This window comes from Takifugu rubripes, chromosome 2 (assembly GCF_901000725.2).
Source record: "Takifugu rubripes chromosome 2, fTakRub1.2, whole genome shotgun sequence".
Classification (NCBI taxonomy): domain Eukaryota; kingdom Metazoa; phylum Chordata; class Actinopteri; order Tetraodontiformes; family Tetraodontidae; genus Takifugu; species Takifugu rubripes.
Window position 1 is genome coordinate 7,709,973 of NC_042286.1, and position 18,469 is coordinate 7,728,441.

Below are 18,469 nucleotides of genomic sequence, written 5' to 3' on the forward strand. Positions count from 1 at the left end.
CTGTGCACTCTCTCCGTCTCCGTCTTTCTTTCTGGAGCCAGCTGCCAAGTCGGAGAGAAAGCTCGAGTGTTAATTGGAAGCTCTCCCACAGGAACTCGTCGACATTTTCCTTGTCCAGTGTGTTTATCTGCTAAAACGATTTTCACTGTTCTCGCTGGCCTGTTTTATATTCCACAGAGAGTCCTGTCACCTTTTGGGCTTGAATAATATGTAACCATGACAGAAATAATAATAAAAGCAGCAACAGCACAGCTGGATTTATGTACAACAGACAATTTGATTAACATGAAGCATCATTTTGACAATAAAAGCGTATTGATGAGTTAAATATACGTCAAGGTGACGTTTCTACGTCATTGGACAACAGATATAGTTCAAGAACTGCTGCAACTACACAATCAAAACTTTGCTTAACACATACATTGTTGAATTTACATAGAATACCATTGCATATATAATGTGTGTATGTATGTATTCTCTTTCTATCCTACCCTTTCATACCTCACCTTCTCCTCATGTACCTGGAGGGTTATCAGCAGGAGGTGTAATCAAGGCCCTGTTCAAGGTTTCTTCCTGTTGGGAGGGGGCAGGATCTTCGTCCTGGCCTATGACCTCATCCATGAACATGAAGCTGAGAGACTGTGTGTGAATTCCAAACAATATCTTTCCCTTTGTTTCCTTCAGGCATTGGGAAGCGTGGAGGACACAAAGTCTTCGCCCGCGTGGTCGTTGCATTTGCGCAAACGTCCAGGTATCGCTCTGTTCATTTGACTGCACGCTGAGAGGAGAAGCAGCACATTACCAAAAAGGCTAAACTAGTCCCATGATTGATTTTCATTTTAATATCATGTCAGCAAAGACAGGATTAATATTCCAGACTGAACTCGCTGTAAAATGAAGCTTCCATCCTCACCGCCCCTCATTGTGTTCTTTTATTGACCTGAATCTCATCTATCAAACTCCACTGCCCCGGCACAGTGGAGTGATTCATATTAGAGTGTGTCTATCATAGGAAAATTTAATCAACTTCAGTCGATTTGATTGAGCTTTGCTTCTAATATCTGCCGCGGGGCCCACGGAGTTCATATTTCTGGAGCTGAGGAGTGAAATGTGCACGCGCAACAGTTGAGAGATAAAACGTGTACCCCTGAAATTGCTTTGGGTTAATTAGATCTTGTAAAAGATACTGTCACAAGAAGTTAATCTATTCTTTTCCATGTACTGATGACCTGTTTGATGGGGAACAAACTAACCCTGGTGTGCCTGAGCACAATTCAGAAATCTTTTTTGTTTTTTAGCTCACATGGCCACAACTTGAGAACACGGACCCCCGGAAAGAACGTCCAAGCGGCAGTTATGATAAGTTATCGACCGCTGGCAGAGAGAAGAAGACTGGCAGAAGGAGAGAAACCTGCAAAGAAAGCAGGAGTTGTTTTTTTATCGGGCAGATGGCATTGCTGCCACCTTCTGAACTGTGGCGTGAATCAGACATTACATTCTCCAAAATGTCTTCATGACGAGGACTTGACACCAGTGGAGCTGGGTTGTTTTGCAGAGTGAGTCATACACAAACACTTTAAAGTGGTAATAAATCAGCTTCTGCTGAAAAGGGCAGAAGGTCCATGCAAAACAATCTCATAGAAAGTGTTTTTTTTCTAGCTGCAGCTGAAGCACTCGTCAGCCGTTTGATTACCACCGTGGTCTTAAACAATCAGACAGTCATTATACAGGACGTGGAGACAGGATTGTTCACCACAGGGTGCCGAATAAAAGAGGAAGCAGCACTGTCAGATTAAAAGACCGCTGTGAAAAATACCTCCCACTAAACAGGTCTGGGAAAAAAAATTGTTTCCGATTTAATAATGTCCAGCCGAGACTCTCGTCTCTGTTTATCGACCAGCGTGCGGGACCTTCCCTCCACCCAGGAGGTCTGAACCTTCCGGCTGTGAGGCCACAGCTCCACTTATGAGATAATAATGTAAGAAATGACTAATAATTACTGGTAATGTGCAAAGGTGGGGAACAGTTGGCAAAAGGAGAAATTAAATGCATCCCTGGCAACAAGGCTCGGGTGACTGCACTAAATTCCAAAGCCCTGGTGAAGCCACGGTGCTGTTTTCATGTGCTGTTGCATCTTCTCGTCCATCCATCTGTGTAACACGCTGACACTGTAACAGTTGGCCAAATTCGCACGGTTCTGGATGGATGGGAACTTCACAGAACAACTTGTAACTCATCTAAGTGGTGCATTTTTGATCATAACATGCTCAGATTCCCTCGACACCTACAGCATTTTACATTATTTGTAATGTAATAGAACAATTTTACAAATGTAAATGAGTTTAAAGGGCCAACGTGTCCCCAGAAGAGAAGCTATTGGTTATTATTGTGCTGAGAATGACACATTGTTATTGTTCAGACGCCACATTAATGCGCTCTGTGAAATGAACCTTTCTGATTGAATAGATCTCACTGCTCCAGTCCTTCTCTGAAAGACACTTTGTCTGGACTCTCTTTCACGATTCTCATTTGATGCTGGTAAAAAAAAAAAAAAAGAGAGGTCAACAAATAAAAAAGAAACATACAGAAAGGACAGGGATGACATAAAAATGTTGTTTTTAGCTAACAATGCCCTTTCCCAGCATTGCTACTCCCTTTTCTCTTGTCCCTCATGTTTTTCTTGCACCTGCAATAAAGGAGTGAATAGAATTCAGTGTCATTACATCCAGAGAGGGTCTCCAGATATGGGGAACGGGCCAGCGGAGGTGGCTGTTTGGACTGTAATGACACCTTTACAGCAGGATGGTAATTTATCAATTTAATGTTTTATCTCATTAAAAGTCATTCAAATTCATTTTATCTTAATGGCTTTAAATAAAAACAATGGAACTCTTATATTAGGTTTCTCCTGAACCCCCAGAGCTCATACATCACAAACATAACACAGAGGCAACCTCTGATGCTGCAGACCTTTTAATACTTTCTCTCTTTGTGTCTCTCTGTCTCTCTCTCTTTCTCTAAAACACACACACACACACACACACTTGAGAACAAATTCTGACATGGATGCGTTCAAAGATCGTCAGGAGAAAAATCCAGATAATGTGCATAATTTTTCCACAGAAACAGGTGGTGCCGCGTGACACGTCATTAATCAATCAAACCTCAACAATAAAGTCCTGACTCTGTCGGTCGCGGCCTATGACCTCATCCATGAACATGCAGCCGAGAGTCTGGGGGGTTAGAGGCGGAAAACCGCTGAGCCGAATCTGACAGGACTCCTCACATCAGTCATTTTCTGAGGTGTGGCGGAGGCAAACCAGGGCACCTGCTGTTCCAACGGGACTAAAAGGTTCCTTCTGACAGGCAGCCTTGGCGTTGTGACCAGTGATTAATGATAAACTGGTGATAATCAATGAGACTAAGATGCTGTCGGCTGGAATCCGGAGAGAAAAGCTGTACATAAACCTCAAATTAAAGGAAGTAAACTGATTATTTATACAAATTAACAAATTGTGCTCCATCTTCTTCTTCTTTCCTTCTTGTCTGTCTTCAGGTATCAAAGGGGGATCCCAGTCCAAGCTGGTCCGTTTACGGTACACCCGTTCATCCACCTGCTCCCTGTTGTGCCCGCTGGATCACAAATTTGTGTCCCAATTGTGGGTAATAAGACTGGACCCCCAATCCTGCAGTGTTAGGGTCTCACCAGACCTCAGTGATAGATGGGTTTGGAGGGAGAGCAGACTGGGAGCCTCCCAGGATGTAAACCGCTCCTTTGTGGGGAGGAGCATCAACCACACGTTTGCTGTGTGGTTGAGATGTTCACAGACATTTAATGGAACTCGGTGCCTCTTTGCTTGTGTTCAGAACAGTTTAAAAAGTCAAAAAGCAGAGAAAAAACAGCTCAAATCCGGTCTCTTCTCCCCAGTGAAACTTCACTGTGACGTGTTTCAAGCAAATACCAAAGGTAAAAGAAAAGAAAAGTTAGAGAAAAGCTCTCCTGATAAGCCCAAACAGTAACTAGCAATGAAATACACATGAATCAGCTCCTTTTACACCATCATCCTTTAAACACACACACACACACACACACACACACACACACACACACACACACACACACACACACACACACACCCATGCCGGAGTATAGCCGTTTACACCAGCTGACCTGGTTGTGTTACAGTGAGTGCAGCAGTCTCCATGGCGATGTGCCTGAAACGCTAGCACCGACAGAGGGTCCCCTCAGGTTTTGAGTGAGGAAAAAAGGACGATAATTTAGTTTGCTGCAGGGCATCGATGGTTTTTTAAAAAAAATCTGTAAGCTCCTGCTGTCAAAGGTTGACCGATCAATTATGCAGTATTTACTTTTCTCTTTTTTAGCCAAACAAATGTTTATTGGATTATTTAGACCGGCATGATGGCTGCAGGCTAATGCGTTTCATGGGTCTGTTCCAGCCCAGGTGGTCATGAGAGCTGCAGAGGAGGACCGATGACGCGGATAATCATCAAATCTCGTCTCATTATGTGCTGGTAATTTCTAAATGGGCTTCTTACTGAAAGTACCGATGCACACAGGTGCCGCATTGTCATTTCTCCCTGACGGAAGATGAAGAGTGGAACGGTGTTTGTGTTGATTAGAGCACGCAGCATGATTGTGGAATTATTTTAACTTTCAGAGAAAAACAACAATAACCTCCCTGTCCATTCTCTCCAATATAACAATGGAATAATGTAATTCCACAATACCATTGATATTTTAAATGCCACTGGCCACATATATGCCTTTGACCTTGCATTAATAGGGACATAGTATACAGTAATCTTAACCTCAGGGCCCTCTGAGCCCACTCACATTTGATATTATGTCTACGCCGGCTCATCTGATCTCAAATAAATACAGACATATAAAAACTATAGACACAAACGTTCAGGTCAAACATTAGTAGGTAGGAATTTGGTAAAGAGTTCTAAAATGCTAGGTTACTATATACAATATTTATACAATATACAATATCTATATTTCAGCACTCTGTTGTGTCACCGCTAGGTGGCGCCAAATACCACATGCTGGACTTTTGTTACGTTCTCAATTAATGCACAATAAGGAAAAATGACAACAAAAGGTAGGAGAGCCACTCCTGAAAGCTTTTTCACCATCAAAAGGGCTTTTTCCCTTTTAATTATTCCATTTTGGTTTGTTTCTCTTCAGCCTGATGAGGTCACACACATCCCACTATCATCAGCACTAATGCTTGGTGTGGAATTGATGGTAAAACCCTGGCGGACATCCATCAAGGATATCTAAGTTGAACTGCTCCTCGCTGCTTACTGAAATTGCATCCAGACTGATGGACAATCCGCTCTCAGCTCAGTTGTTTGCAGAAGAAAAGAAGTAATACGAATGAAAAGATGTCAGCTTTTTCACTTTAATGCCATCTCATCAGTGATGGAGATGAGAGAGCATTCTGTTAACTGAGTGCTCATAAAGGGCGAATAACCAATGTGGTGAGAAAAATGAGAAGGATAAGTGCTGTGCTGCCCATGAGCGAAAGCTGCGGCGAGCACACAGGTTTGCAAATACACACCGCTCTTGGAGTTCTTTGAGTCACAAAAAAGGAAAAAAAACCAAATCACTTCTGCGTGACTAGCGGATGTTAAAGGTTTCAGGTTTGTGCATAGGCAATTTAATTAGCAACAATTTAACTGTCTTAATTACAGTTGATTTACTTTGTAATCAGGAGAAAGAACGCCGGCGGTTGATGCATCTGCAGAGCGCTGAATGAAACACAGCATAGTTTGCTGTCTGGATGACAAGATGGGCAGCCAATGTTGAAATCCTTGAAGACAGGTTGCTTCAGGTGGGAGCATGATCCAGATGATCTGCATTAAAGTGCAGCGCACGCTGAATGCTAGCACAATAAGGCAGAGATGTGCTAAAAATAATTCTAATTTCACAGCCCCACTTAGTTCTGACAGAAAAGAGCCATGTGATTATAGGAGACTGCTGGTCTCATGGCAGTCAGGTCCATTTTGGGCCACTCGTTAGCCCTTGTGTGTACTGCAAATGGATTAATATTTGGATCTGGATTTAGAAAAGACACTCAAAGGTGATTCCATGTCAGCTCCCCTCTGGTTTTCAGTGTCTGCTCTGAGGCTCTAGGACTACAGCTGCATCACCTGAAAGCCACGAATTGTGAACCCACTGGAAATTTCAACCTCGTCATAATCCGTGCCTGTAGCATTCAGCTGCATCTGTTTGCACACGTGTGCATTCGCCGCTCCACGGCTACATCCTAGTGATTAGATAGCCTTTAATATGTACATTCGGCATTTTGGGGGGAGATGCTGGTATTTGATTGATGACTGTTCCATTTCAAGGCACTGTTGTACACCTTTGGAGCCTCTCTGCTGTGCCTTAACTCCCCCTACGTGGTAGATCTACCCTGTAAAACTGTTTGGCACTTTACTTCCCCCTGTTTCTTTTTCAGAAGCTGCTGCCCACATGTGAACTCGTGCTGGATGGTGCATTCTTGATGAAGCCAGGTTGTAACTTCTAATTAATGCGGGCCATAATGAGGCACAGAAGGACCATAGCGCTGAGGTGCCTAAAAAAGATACTTGATGAAGAGAACACGTATGCAGGAGACTCGTTAGGGTTTTTTTGGCCCCAAGTGACACTCGACATGAGCCACTTTTCTCTTGCAAAAGCCCCGTTTCTCTAACATGGTCCTGCATTTTGTGATGTTGTCTGCAGAAGCCAAAAAGAAATCATTTCAGCAAGGCAGCTCAAATAGCAATGGACCGTAATTGGTGAAGGATCAATATTAAATGAGCTCGGAGCTGCATTATGGCTCTTTTCAGAGGGACTGTTGCAAAAGATCACTCACTGCAAATCGCTGGCAATATTCCCCACCAATGACGGATGGATGTGAAACAACAGCCGCCTATATAACTGCACAACCCACATGCTGAAAGAGGATTAAGAGGAATTGACAGGTCGCCATTACAGCTGTATGGATGTCTTTTGTCATGGCGGACAGCTTTGTCTCCCTCACTGACGCTTTGGTAAGAAAAACACTGAAATATTGATGATGAATATTATGATGGATATAGACGGCGGATGACTTGGATGGTGGATGCTGCTGTCAAGCCAGAGTCGCTGTGACGCCCGATTCTGATCAGAAGGAAAACAGAAAGAGTGACAGGGCAGACTTCAGTTTTGGAATTCCAGAATCCACAGTCGTTAAAAAGACATTAACCGATGCGATTAGTGTTAAATGGCTGAGGATATTTACCCCCACAAGTTACTAACGCCTCTGCAAATGAACGCACGCGCAAGAAGTTGGACGACTTCAGCCCCCTCTTCTGTTCTCGCCACAACTGGGGGGAGAAGGGCACCACACATGCCTTTTCATTGTTTCCTCTGGATGCTACATCGCCAAATGTCATGCATTTTCCACAGCGAGATACATGTAATTTGGGAGATGGCTCTGCTGGGAGTGCATACTGGAAATAATGGTGCAGCTGCACGGGACAGGAAAAAGGACCCTGTGCAGTGTGTGTGTGTGTGTGTGTGTGTGTTTGTGTGGTGTTTGTGTGTGCATGTGTGTGTGTGCGCGCACAACCACCACAAACAGCAGTTAGCAAACACCAAAAAGAAGAATCAGTTGAATTAAAAATAGCAACAGAAATACAGTGTCAGAACATTTACAGACAAACGATCTTGAATTTACTTTCTTGAATTGCTTGAATAAGTGCACAGACCCCGAAGAAGAAACAGCAGATTCGGATTGTAGAGAACCTTCATTATTACAATGCAAACCTGCAGTGCAGTGCAACATCCTAATAAACATACAATAAACAAAGGTTCAGTTCATATTTTATCACCGTTATGTGTCACTGATGCATAAGCTTGATAGTGTTTCCGATCCAGTTCATCCCTGAGCAGTAAACTATCTTGCTACTGTCTCAGTGTAATGAGGTGACAGATGTAAGGTGTGTTGAGTGTAATCAACAGCTTTGTCATGAAAAACAGCCCTGATCTGTGTTGATTGCTTCTATTGTAAGATCAAGATTTGCTTTTTATGACTAGTTCGGGCACTGCTGCTGCCTTTTGTAATACGCTGCCTGCAGCAGCAGCAGCAGAAGCTTCAGTATAAATAGGTGTGGATGGATGCGCCTCCAACACCTCCAACCACGTGACAGCAGCGCACAAAAAGCTGCGTGAGAGCCGCCGCACGCCCGCACAAACACGCGCTCTCCGGCGGCTGCGTGTCGGACTTTATTCTGTGTCTCCCGCAGACGTTTGGGAAATAAAAAAAAACATCAGCATTGATGATTATTTTACATTAGTTTTTGCCTCTTTTACGCGGAGTTACTTAAGAGGGTGAAAACAACAACAAGCTGTTGTTCCCTAAATTCATTAATATCATCACTTCAATATTTGTCGACATGGATCGAGGAGCGATGATTGCGCAAAGAAGATTGAGGTGGGTTTATTTATTAAGTCTATTAATTCGATTAATCTTCCTGATGTTTATTTTCTAAATCAGTATTTAACCCAAATATTAAGTTTTCTTGTTCCCTGGTCTTTTCAAACTATATCTTATCGACCATTTACTTTGAGGAATATTGAATATGTCATTTTTAGCAAGAAAGACATGATCATTAGACAAGCAGCCTCTCCCTTGATGCCTAATTAATCCAATGATTATTGAGGAAAACTCGGCTTAATGCTTAATGATCTCCTTTAATTAATAAGATAGGCTGTCTGTCCTACATACTTAATGCAATGATTTCCCCCGAGGCTGCACAGGTTTGTCATCAACTGTTTGGCTTCCCACTATTGTCTGGGATGCATCTGCTCATGTCAGCTGGCTGATGCACGGATCTCACCAGCATCTCCCAGCAACAAATTCATTTTCCACCCTATTAATCACTAATAATCGATGCTGCTTGATGCGTAGATATGAATGATTTGTGTTAACATGTGTTCTTTACCCCGTTGTGTGTTCGCAGGGGCCCTTTGGCAAGGGTCTGATGCTGTTTCACCTCTGCATAGAACCTCCATACAGACAGCCATGAAGTTGGCTCTGCACAGGATAGCAGGCGCCACCATGGCGGCGCTGACGACAGAAGTGCAATACCTGGGCTCCAACGACGCCAGCTACGAGGATCCCCAGGCGGACGCAGCTCTGATGAAGAGCAGGTTCAACTTCGAGAAACCTTACTCAGCGAGCAGCTCCCTCCACAGACTCATCCCTGGAAATAAAGAGCTGATCTACGGCGGCCTATCCACCATTTTACCCACCAATGCGTCAGATTTTCCACTGAGTAATGGCAGCGGAGAGGCCACCCAGTGTGGGGAGGACATCGTGGACAACATGGAGTGTTTCATGATCCTTACCCCTGCACAGCAGCTTGTGATTGTCATCCTGGCCATCACGCTCGGGACATTCACGGTGCTCGAGAACTTTGTGGTGCTGTGCGTGATCCTCCACTCGCACACCCTTCGATCCCGCCCCTCTTACCACTTCATTGGCAGCCTGGCCGTGGCCGACCTGATCGGCAGCATCATATTCGTGTACAGCTTCCTGGACTTCCACGTCCTCCACAGGAAAGACAGCCCCAGTATTTTCCTCTTCAAACTGGCAGGGGTCATCGCCTCCTTCACGGCCTCCGTGGGCAGCCTGTTTCTCACTGCCATCGACCGCTACGTGTCCATCCACAGGCCCATGGCGTACAAGCGCATCATCACCAAGACCAAAGCGGTCATCGCCTTCAGCGTGATGTGGGCCATCTCCATCGCGTTCTCATTGCTGCCGCTGCTGGGGTGGAACTGCAAGCGCCTCCACTCCGTCTGCTCAGACATATTTCCCCTAATTGACGAGAAGTACCTAATGTTCTGGATCGGCATGACGACCGTTTTGCTGCTGTTCATTATCTACGCCTACATGTTCATCCTCTGGAAATCCCACCACCACGCTGTCCGCATGCTGAGCCGCAGCTCTCAGAGGAGCATCATCGTCTACACCTCGGAGGGGACTAAAGTGCAGACTGTGAGGCCCGAGCAGGCTCGAATGGACCTGCGTCTGGCTAAAACCCTGGTGCTGATCCTGGTGGCCCTCATCATCTGCTGGGGCCCTCTGCTAGCCATCATGGTCTATGACCTCTTTGGGAGGGTGAACGACTTCATCAAGACTGTGTTCGCCTTTTGCAGCATGCTGTGCCTGCTCAACTCCACCATCAACCCCGTCATCTACGCCATGAGGAGCAAAGACCTGCGCAGGGCCTTCGTCAACATCTGCCACATTTGTCGGGGAACAACGCAGTCTCTGGACAGCAGTGCTGAGAGCGACTGGAACAGCAGGAGCGTGAGGAGCACAGGAGGCAGGGCGGGGAAAGACCGATCTGTCGGTGGAAAGCCTCAAGTAAAAGTAGCCCAGGTTACTGTTTCTGGAGTGACTGACTCTTCTCCTGCAGAGGCGGTGTGAAGGGTCAGCTGCCCTGATCTGATTTAACTCTAAAGATACTGTCAAACAGCCCTGATCGGCTGAGCGCTCTATTACTGTGAGAGGTGCCAAATGTGACCGAGCGAACGAGCTGAAAAACAAGGTTTTGGTGTTGTGAATCATACATTTGTCATCTAACTGTATCTGACTGCATGGTGGAGTGTAATCATGGTTCTGTTTCATCTCTTAAAATTGTGTCTTATTTGCACAGAATGACTATACCAATTTAATTATATTACGAACTCCAGTTTTCTTATTGAAGCCTATGTCCTGCCTTGTTTCTTGTCAAGATGGTGCACATAATTTTGCAGACCTCAGTACTAAAAGGGTTTTTGTCCTTTTCATTTATTTTTGGCTCATGAAAACATTGTGATTGCATTCCAACATCAAACTGCCTGTAATTTCATGGTCAACACACTGCTTTATAGAAGCATCATCAATCAATTATTTACTCATTTGTGAGAACAGAATTGACTGTTTTTGTGTTATTTCACTCTATTCATTGTATTTTCTAATGTGAGTGTTTTCAAAATGGTGAACCACTACTTTGAATTATGAATGACTTATTGATCAAATAAAATCTTGAGTTTTTGGTAATATGAGAATGTAACAACAAATGTGATGCATCAAATGTCCCACTCTGTGATTGAATAAACACATGAAATTTGTTAGTTTTTATCAATGTCAACAGAATCCACCATCAGGTTACCGCATCGATGTACTGTATAGTTGATCGAGCAAATACATTAATTTTGGGTAACACTGCCCTCTTGTGGATATCATGGAACCAATTCTAAATGACATAATTAAGTTTGACATCGAAAATTGTATTGAGACAAAGACGTGAAACTCATTTTTAGCTGATTGATACGGACATCGTAAATCTGTATTTAGTGTATATCCACTAGTGTACTATCCACTATAGTCTCGGAACTACTACATAGCCCAGAATGCCTTGCGATTATCTCATGTGACGTAAAGGAACAGGAAAAACCGTCAACTTGTATCAATAACAAGCAGCTAGGTTACAGTTGCTAACTCTATCTGCGAGTAGACACTTGGCCCACTCATCAAGTTTGGAGAAGAAACTTCTTAGAAACACAAATTTGACAAAATCGGACACGTCGGCAATCCTGTATAAGGTGAGAAACAGCTGTCTTATACCACCGGAGCCACCACGGTAGCTAAAGCTAACGTTAGCGGTATTTTCCTTTTTAATTCTCACTAGCAAGCATGGCTAACATTAGCTTTCCAGTATTGATTTAAAGCCTCAGTTGCGTAGTATGCTCAGCAGCGGTGGTAACCGGCTTTCTCCGAACCTTTCACGCTCCGACCATTAGAAACAAAGAATCACCTTTAACAGTTTTGTCAAATAACCGACAATTAACTTGATTCATTTCTTGTTTCGGTATACTGCATCTTTTATTTTAAACCAAAAAAAAAAGTCATGGCGTGTGGTGCCACCCTGAAGCGGACTATGGATTTCGATCCGCTGATGAGTCCTACTTCCCCGAAAAGACGAAGATGCGTCCCCGTGTCCACTTCGTCCCCATCTCCTCGGAAATATCTTCGCATGGAACCATCGCCATTCGGCGAATTCTCGTCCACCATTAGTGCGGGTAAAATGCTACTAATGTCACAAATTCGGCCTGCTTTGGTAACAGCCATTAGCAACATGTTGTCACATTGCAAAGGAGAAATGCGTGCTAAAGTTGATCCACAGTCTAAATTCTCTTTTGTTCCACCAGAACAAATCCTTCAAAGCATCAAGCAAGAGTACAAACGCATTCAAAAGAGGAAGCATCTAGATGGAGGATACCTCCAGTCAGACTGCAGCTATTCCCCAGAGTCCCCATCCCAGTCGTCTAGTATGCATATTTCAAGCATGTCCGGTTGGTTCCCTCACACCAAAAAGTGTCCCAGGACTTTAGTCATTGCCACCTTGTAGCTGTGATATCATTGTTCCGTCCTTGTTTCTTTTGTGCACAGGAGCATCCTCTGGAGGAGTTTCACCCACTAGAAAAGAACAGCCATTATTCACCCTCAGACAAGTTGGAATTATTTGTGAGCGTCTGCTCAAAGAAAGGGAAGAGAAGGTGCGAGAGGAATACGAGGAAACCATGACTTCAAAACTGGCAGGTTGGTACACAGTGGAGCATGGATATTGACAGGTAGTCTGTGGACCAACAATCCACTGCTTCGATTGAATGTATTATAAGTGTCCTGTACCAAAAGCATGAATAAATCCAGGTTTCCTTTCAACTCCAGAACAATACGACACCTTTGTCAAGTTCACCCACGATCAGTTAATGCGGCGATTTGGGGAGCAACCTGCAAGCTGTAAGACTTCTTCTAAAATTGAACATACTTCCACATTAGTGATGGATCTTGAGGTGGCTTTTTCTGCCTTCCTTTTCTCCAGATGTTTCCTGAGTGTGGCACTGAAATCTCTGCAAGAAGGCCTCCTCCTGCTCACGATTGCGCGGCGTCTCGAGGGCATAAAAACAAAGTCATCGTCGTAAGAGATTCAGTTTAGCTTGTTGAAACTTTAACTGTGCCATTTTTGTCTTTGGGCAAGGGTTTGTATGCTGTTGTCAGTTGTTACCACTCTCTTGTAAGCAAATAGGTGCTTCCTGATGTAAATTAATGGACCATATCTCTACCAGTGGCCTATGTTCCTCCTGCTGTACGTATATCTACAGTTATCTCAGTTTTGTAATGAATCCCACCACGCCAAGCTCCGTCAGTTTATTTTTTGTTATTTGTAAATATAAAAGGGTTGAAAGGTTTAAGTTTGCTGGTCAATCTGAGAGGACATTAAAGAACTGAGGCTTGGTAGAGAAAAATCATGTATTGCTTTTAAATTGAGCGTTTAATGAGCCTTTTACTTTTGTTTTCCCCTCCTCTCCAGTGTTTTATTTATTTTAATTTTTGTTTCACTTTAAAACAAATGTACTTATTGCTCAAAAGAATAAAAATCTCAGTTGATGTGTGGTTGTGTGTTTCCTGCCAGAAAGTCTGTCGATGCATATTTGCCTCTTCTGAATAAATTCCACGTTTGTCCGCTGTGGACATTAAACATGACCTCAGCACATATTTCATTAACGGTTCATTAACTGAAGCGCAGCCATTGCTGGATGGATCTGGACTGTCAGCAGCCTCCCCAGGTGAGTCGGGCCACATGGTCGGTTTTCTGCTTTGTGGACTTGACGAAGCCCAGAAACTCGAGTTCTGAGACGGCCCGGATGAATCGAGCGCTGCAGCGGGAGTTGAGGAACGCCCCGTCTCTCAAGTGGGTTGTTTCTTTGGTTCGATGGCAGAAAAGCTGAGAAAGGATACTGCTTGATTTCATCCACTTGGCCCAAACCGTCCGCGTCGGCGCCCTCTGCGGATGTCACCACAGTAGCATAGGCCTGAAAACAAACACGTCAGCTCCGGGTCCACTCTGATAACGGCGATCTATTGAACCTCCTTGCTCGATAAAACCCCCCCGTGCAAGAGAGGCAGGAGTTCAAAATATTGTCAAACATCAGGTAAACTCACTTCCAGCCAGTCGTAGAGGTTAATGAGTCTGCCGCACTCCAGGTGGAGCTTGTAGGCGATGCAGATGTCAGGAGCAGCACTGGAGACTGAGCCACCCTCCGTTTTCAGGCTCTCATTCTGCAGGACCAGACAAGATTTTAATAAGACTAAAAGCAGTGGGACACTCGGGACTTCTCTTCACGCCAACACCCCCATGGTGAGTGTACCTGCAGGTAATAGTAAGGGCTGCTGAGCGCGGCCTGTATGGACATGCGCGGCGTGGCGTTGAGGTGGCGCCTCACGGTGGCAGACGAGCTGTAGTAACAAACCTCATACAGCGTCTGAGCCTCAGGGGGGGACAGGTGATTCCTGGGGGGGGGGGGGGGGTGGCATTAGATTGAGTGCTTTTAACAGACTCATGTGTATGAAAATGAAAAGCTACTTACTTCACTAAACTATCGATAAACTCCAGAACTTCATTTCGCAGCAGCTCAAACGGACTCAGTTTTTTGGCCCTGCGAGACTCGTTCATCTCCAGGAGGGTCTGCAGGAAGACAAAAACTGTTACCGCAACGGTGAGGTTGCACCTCTTCGCTGGAATGATAAAGGACCTTTTGCAGCTGAAACAGATCGGTTTTCTTTTGAAGGTCCCTCACAGGAGAGGTGACTGGGTCTTCCACGGGGGCTTCTGGAGCTATTGAAACAAGTTTAAAAATTAAAAAAACAAAAAAAAACAAAAAAACATCAGCTTCTGTCACATCATTTTTGATAAAATGGTTCAAAATCATTCCACACACAGCACCTGTTTTTCCACTTCCCACACACCCTTTCAGACCAAACCTCATAACAACCGACAGAGCAGCTGATCCTGGCGGCTTAGCAAACATGAATCATCGCTTATCAACGTTCAGCCTGCTGCGGTTCATCCCTCCAACATGCCCGACCTTCCCTGTCACGTCTCACCGTCCATCTGCTGAAACTTGGCGAGCAGCTCTCTGAGCCGAACGCGAGCTTTCTTCATCTCTTTGGATTTGACCGACTCCAGGCTGTTCGCACACTTCTGCAGCGAAGCCATCAGCTCGTCTTTAGCCAGCATTCTGAGGAGAATAAATGGACAAATGGCTCATTTAGGGGTAATTTATCAAAACCATAACCGGCACCCATCTTGGGTGCGTCAGCGACATCTACCAGCAGGAGGAGCATGTCTCCAAACATCCCTGGAGGCGTTTTAAGGTACATTCTTTTTAATCAATCCACAGACTTACTTGAGAAGCTTCATGGCCATCTGGTACTCCTCATTCTCCCACACATTCTTCTCCATACAGATTAAATGCAGCTCTCTGACCTGTTCAAAACAAAATCCATTTATTTGGTGAATGAGTTCCCATTTTCGTTAAAAAAAACCCACTTCTTGCAGTAACAAATTTGAACCCTGCCTGTTTTCCGAGAGGGTATCGAGGTAAAGAAGACGTCAGGGCGTGAAGGCACCTCAGGGTAGGATAATAATTCTTGTGATATTTACAAAGGTCTTTGAGAAGCTTCTGACACACTTCCTAAAAACAGGCAGAAAGAAAGCATTCCCTTATGTCTCTGTCACCTGTAGGTTATTATTAAAATAAACCAGTCTACCTTCAAGTGAGCATCATCTCTCAACAAACTCTCTTGTTCCTGAGATTCCTGCTTCTCAACATACCTGGAAAAAATATGCACAACATTTGTTTTGGAAGGGCTAGTTTTAGGTTTGAAACAGTAAAACAATGCCATCTCAACAGAGTAAATATTAAATAAATATTATCTGCCAAGCACCTCTTGAATGATGGCAAGGTCCTGATTCTCTCCAGGTCTTTGCAGCCAAGCTGCGTAGCGTTCCGCAGAGCCTCCTGCTTCTCACAGCACAGCACGCTGAGCGGCTGAGAGTGGAAGTGCTCCAGCAGGGCCAGCTGTGGTGAGACAGGAAAAAAGCCTGTGATTGTGCACAACCGACAGGATTTAGCTGAAAACTATCTGGAAGCCGCTTTGTACCTGAACACCCTTGATGAAGTTCCTCACTGAGAAGTCATGGTAGAGGAAGATGCTGATCAGCACCTGCATCACTTTAGCATTGAGCTTAAATGGGAAGTGATGCGTCAGGATTAACTGGGGGAGGAAAAGAGGTTTTTTTCTTAAGGGAGATTTGCAGGTTTTGCTGCTTTTGGGACCTCAAGGACACAATGAGAAGTTATTATGAGGTAAACAAGTTTGGAACTAAAAGAAAAGTGTGTGAGGATTAAACATTCAAGGCACATATTAAACCACTTCTCTCCCCCTCCAGCTGACTTTACCAACAAAAAGTTGTCCAACATGTTACCTGGGCAACTGGCTTTTAGGAGAAATGAAAGATATTTCAAACGTTTTGTCTTAAACACACCCACGTGTCAGTCAGCAAGCCTGACCCTGTACTTGTAGTTTCTACTACTGCAATATCACCTTGTCTATCACTGTGGCCAAGTGCTGCGTGCAGGTCAGGGACTGGAAGAGTTCTATACACAACAGGGAGGAAACCGAGTGAGGCAGCATGTGTTGGATGGTGCTGGGTGAGGTGGCAATCCCGAAGATGAACATCAGCGGAAGACGCTCAATGTAGCGGCTGTGGAGTAAAGAACAGACATTCTCAACATCCATCCAAACAAGCACATAAACCATGACTGGGGGTTTACCTGCAGATGAGTATGAAATCTTGAAGAACTTTGGGACTGAAAGCTTCCAAATCCTTGAAAATAATTACAACCGGCGGCTGCTGTTGACCATCTCCGCCAGGAGAGCTGCGCTTTTTTCCAGGTGTGCCGTTGCTGGATTTCTGTAATTTGAGAACGTGTCCATGGTGACGGTAATCGGACCCCTTTGGTGCTGCTGGCTGCACGAACACAAGCCGCGCTACGCCGCCTCACCTTTGTCTGGCAGCTGTACCAATCACAGAGCGCACCCAGGGAGCAGTGAACCCTCCCGTGGTGCTGAGTAGAAGTCTGCTTAGCCTCCTCCTCCTCTTCGTCATCATCCTCCACAGTCACAACAGTGTCCATTAGCCTTTCCAGGACCCTCTTCATTAACTGCTTTAATGCTAAAACAAGATCACATGTACGTGGGGATGTTGGTGACGCGCGACACAGAAGTTGCTGAGAAGGCAAATGACCTCTCACCTCCACACTCTTTGGCCTGCACAGAGGCCACAAACGGACTGACCGACTGCTGGAGGAGTTCAGACAAACTCTGAAAAGTCATGTCATGATCCGGGACATTCACACCTGAGGAGGGTCACAACAGTAGAATAGATCAGGATTCACGGTCCCCTTAAATGCCAAAGGCGTCACAAACATAACGCTGCATAGATCAAACTGCCAGCGTACCCAGAACCAGAGCCGCTGTGGGAATCTCACTGGCCCTCATCTGGGAGGTCCAGTCGCTGTGTTGACGAGTCGAAGAACACTTCCTGGTGAAGTCCAGCAAGCTGTCCAAGATTTTTCTGTAGAGTTCATCCTGTAAAACCTTACATACAAAACCCATTGTTATTCAAGCAATCTGAAACCTACCAAATGTTTCATGGCTGGTTTTTGATATCTCAAACCAGTAGGTTTAACTTTTATTGAATTTGACAAGTAGATGACACTCAGGCTGAGAACATTAACACCACAGAAGGGCCAAAAACTTGCAGTGATAAGATTTATCTTACCTCCGTTTCTGCTTTAATTTTGTCCCACAGATCCTGACACAGTTTAAATCGCGTCTCACTGTTTTTTGCCCCTTCACAGCCTTGAGTAAAATGATCCTCTGTGCAGAAATATACATAGAGTAGGGTCCTTTAAAACACTCATCCTCCCGTCAATATAATCGCAACTTACCCAAACTCAGTGTCCTTTTCTTCTTGGCACTCGGCTTGAAAACAAAGCAGCCCTGAAATCGGTGTAAGCGTGTTTCAGTGACAGGTAATACCCGATGAGTTGCTAATTATGTTTTGGTTTTTGTAATGAGATCTACCTGTGTATACTCGGTGAGGTGTGCCGTTTGTTTATTTCAATTTGAACATAAACATGCAAGTTAGCACTAAATCTAAATAGAAGGAAGTACCATGAACACGTTACCTTTGACACGGATGACGTGGACATAGCAGCACCCAAGGTAGATTTTCCGAAGACGCGTTTATTTTGTGTTCATGCTAAACTACAAAATAATGGGCCAAATTATGCGTCTCGCATGGAACAACGGAGCCGCAACTTCCCGCCAGTGTGACGTTTACGGAAGAGGCTGGGTTCGATGACGCAACACGTTTATAAAAGGCGTTTTAGTACTTCGATTAATATTAGCCCAACGGTTATTACAAAACGCAATGCATATCCCAACACAACTGAAATTATTAATTATAAAGTGGATAACTCGAAGTCCACTGATACATTTATTCG

The 18,469-nt window shown here is 44.6% G+C and overlaps 3 protein-coding genes and 1 long non-coding RNA gene across 7 annotated transcripts; 3 read left to right on the plus strand and 1 right to left on the minus strand.

Moving 5' to 3' along the window:
• The first annotated feature begins 4,293 nt into the window (after window positions 1–4,293).
• Window positions 4,294–5,607, plus strand: LOC115248830 (uncharacterized). Of its 2 annotated transcripts, none has more exons than XR_003887579.1 (3): window positions 4,294–4,533; window positions 5,029–5,126; window positions 5,213–5,607. It is a non-coding gene; the product is annotated as an uncharacterized lncRNA (long non-coding RNA). The 2 variants fall into 2 exon arrangements; XR_003887578.1 differs by having other exon boundaries at window positions 5,051–5,126.
• Window positions 5,608–8,248: 2,641 nt separating this feature from the next.
• On the plus strand, window positions 8,249–11,174 carry LOC101066637 (cannabinoid receptor type 1B). Its single transcript, XM_003962704.2, has 2 exons — window positions 8,249–8,492; window positions 9,022–11,174. Exon 2 carries the CDS (start codon window positions 9,084–9,086, stop codon window positions 10,494–10,496), a length of 1,413 nt encoding a protein of 470 aa, XP_003962753.2. The 5' UTR covers window positions 8,249–8,492; window positions 9,022–9,083; the 3' UTR covers window positions 10,497–11,174.
• A 304-nt stretch (window positions 11,175–11,478) lies between these two features.
• On the plus strand, window positions 11,479–13,368 carry LOC101066411 (akirin-2-like). Of its 3 annotated transcripts, none has more exons than XM_029832847.1 (6): window positions 11,493–11,656; window positions 11,960–12,133; window positions 12,263–12,382; window positions 12,504–12,653; window positions 12,783–12,854; window positions 12,937–13,368. In XM_029832847.1, exons 2-6 carry the CDS (start codon window positions 11,962–11,964, stop codon window positions 12,945–12,947), a joined length of 525 nt encoding a protein of 174 aa, XP_029688707.1. In that variant the 5' UTR covers window positions 11,493–11,656; window positions 11,960–11,961; the 3' UTR covers window positions 12,948–13,368. The 3 variants fall into 3 exon arrangements, with proteins under 3 accessions (XP_029688706.1, XP_029688707.1, XP_003962752.1); XM_003962703.3 differs by having other exon boundaries at window positions 11,495–11,656; window positions 12,263–12,406; XM_029832846.1 differs by having other exon boundaries at window positions 11,479–11,656; window positions 11,960–12,382.
• orc3 (origin recognition complex, subunit 3) lies at window positions 13,347–18,321 on the minus strand. The gene is made up of 20 exons (XM_003962493.3): window positions 18,152–18,321; window positions 17,912–17,963; window positions 17,743–17,840; window positions 17,420–17,558; window positions 17,213–17,317; window positions 16,964–17,133; window positions 16,733–16,872; window positions 16,503–16,662; window positions 16,059–16,172; window positions 15,843–15,976; window positions 15,666–15,729; window positions 15,473–15,589; window positions 15,302–15,381; window positions 15,000–15,133; window positions 14,648–14,730; window positions 14,483–14,580; window positions 14,264–14,405; window positions 14,058–14,174; window positions 13,854–13,927; window positions 13,347–13,771 (listed from the first exon to the last, which is right to left on the minus strand). The coding sequence occupies exons 1-20, from the start codon at window positions 18,173–18,175 to the stop codon at window positions 13,666–13,668; spliced, it is 2,151 nt and encodes a 716-aa protein (XP_003962542.1). The 5' UTR covers window positions 18,176–18,321; the 3' UTR covers window positions 13,347–13,665.
• Window positions 18,322–18,469: the final 148 nt, after the last annotated feature.

Coding starts and splice junctions, on each gene's coding strand:
- LOC101066411 (XM_029832846.1), top strand. CDS start 11,962: ATGGCGTGTGGTGCCACCCTGAAGCGGACTATGGATTTCGATCCGCTG. Junction 12,383..12,503: donor GTCCCCATCCCAGTCGTCTA/GTATGCATATTT, acceptor TTTTGTGCACAG/GAGCATCCTCTGGAGGAGTT. Junction 12,654..12,782: donor CATGACTTCAAAACTGGCAG/GTTGGTACACAG, acceptor TTTCAACTCCAG/AACAATACGACACCTTTGTC.
- orc3 (XM_003962493.3), bottom strand. CDS start 18,175: ATGTCCACGTCATCCGTGTCAAAG. Junction 15,382..15,472: donor GATACCCTCTCGGAAAACAG/GCAGGGTTCAAA, acceptor TGTTTTGAACAG/GTCAGAGAGCTGCATTTAAT. Junction 13,772..13,853: donor CAAGTGGATGAAATCAAGCA/GTATCCTTTCTC, acceptor CTCCCGCTGCAG/CGCTCGATTCATCCGGGCCG.
- LOC101066637 (XM_003962704.2), top strand. CDS start 9,084: ATGAAGTTGGCTCTGCACAGGATAGCAGGCGCCACCATGGCGGCGCTG.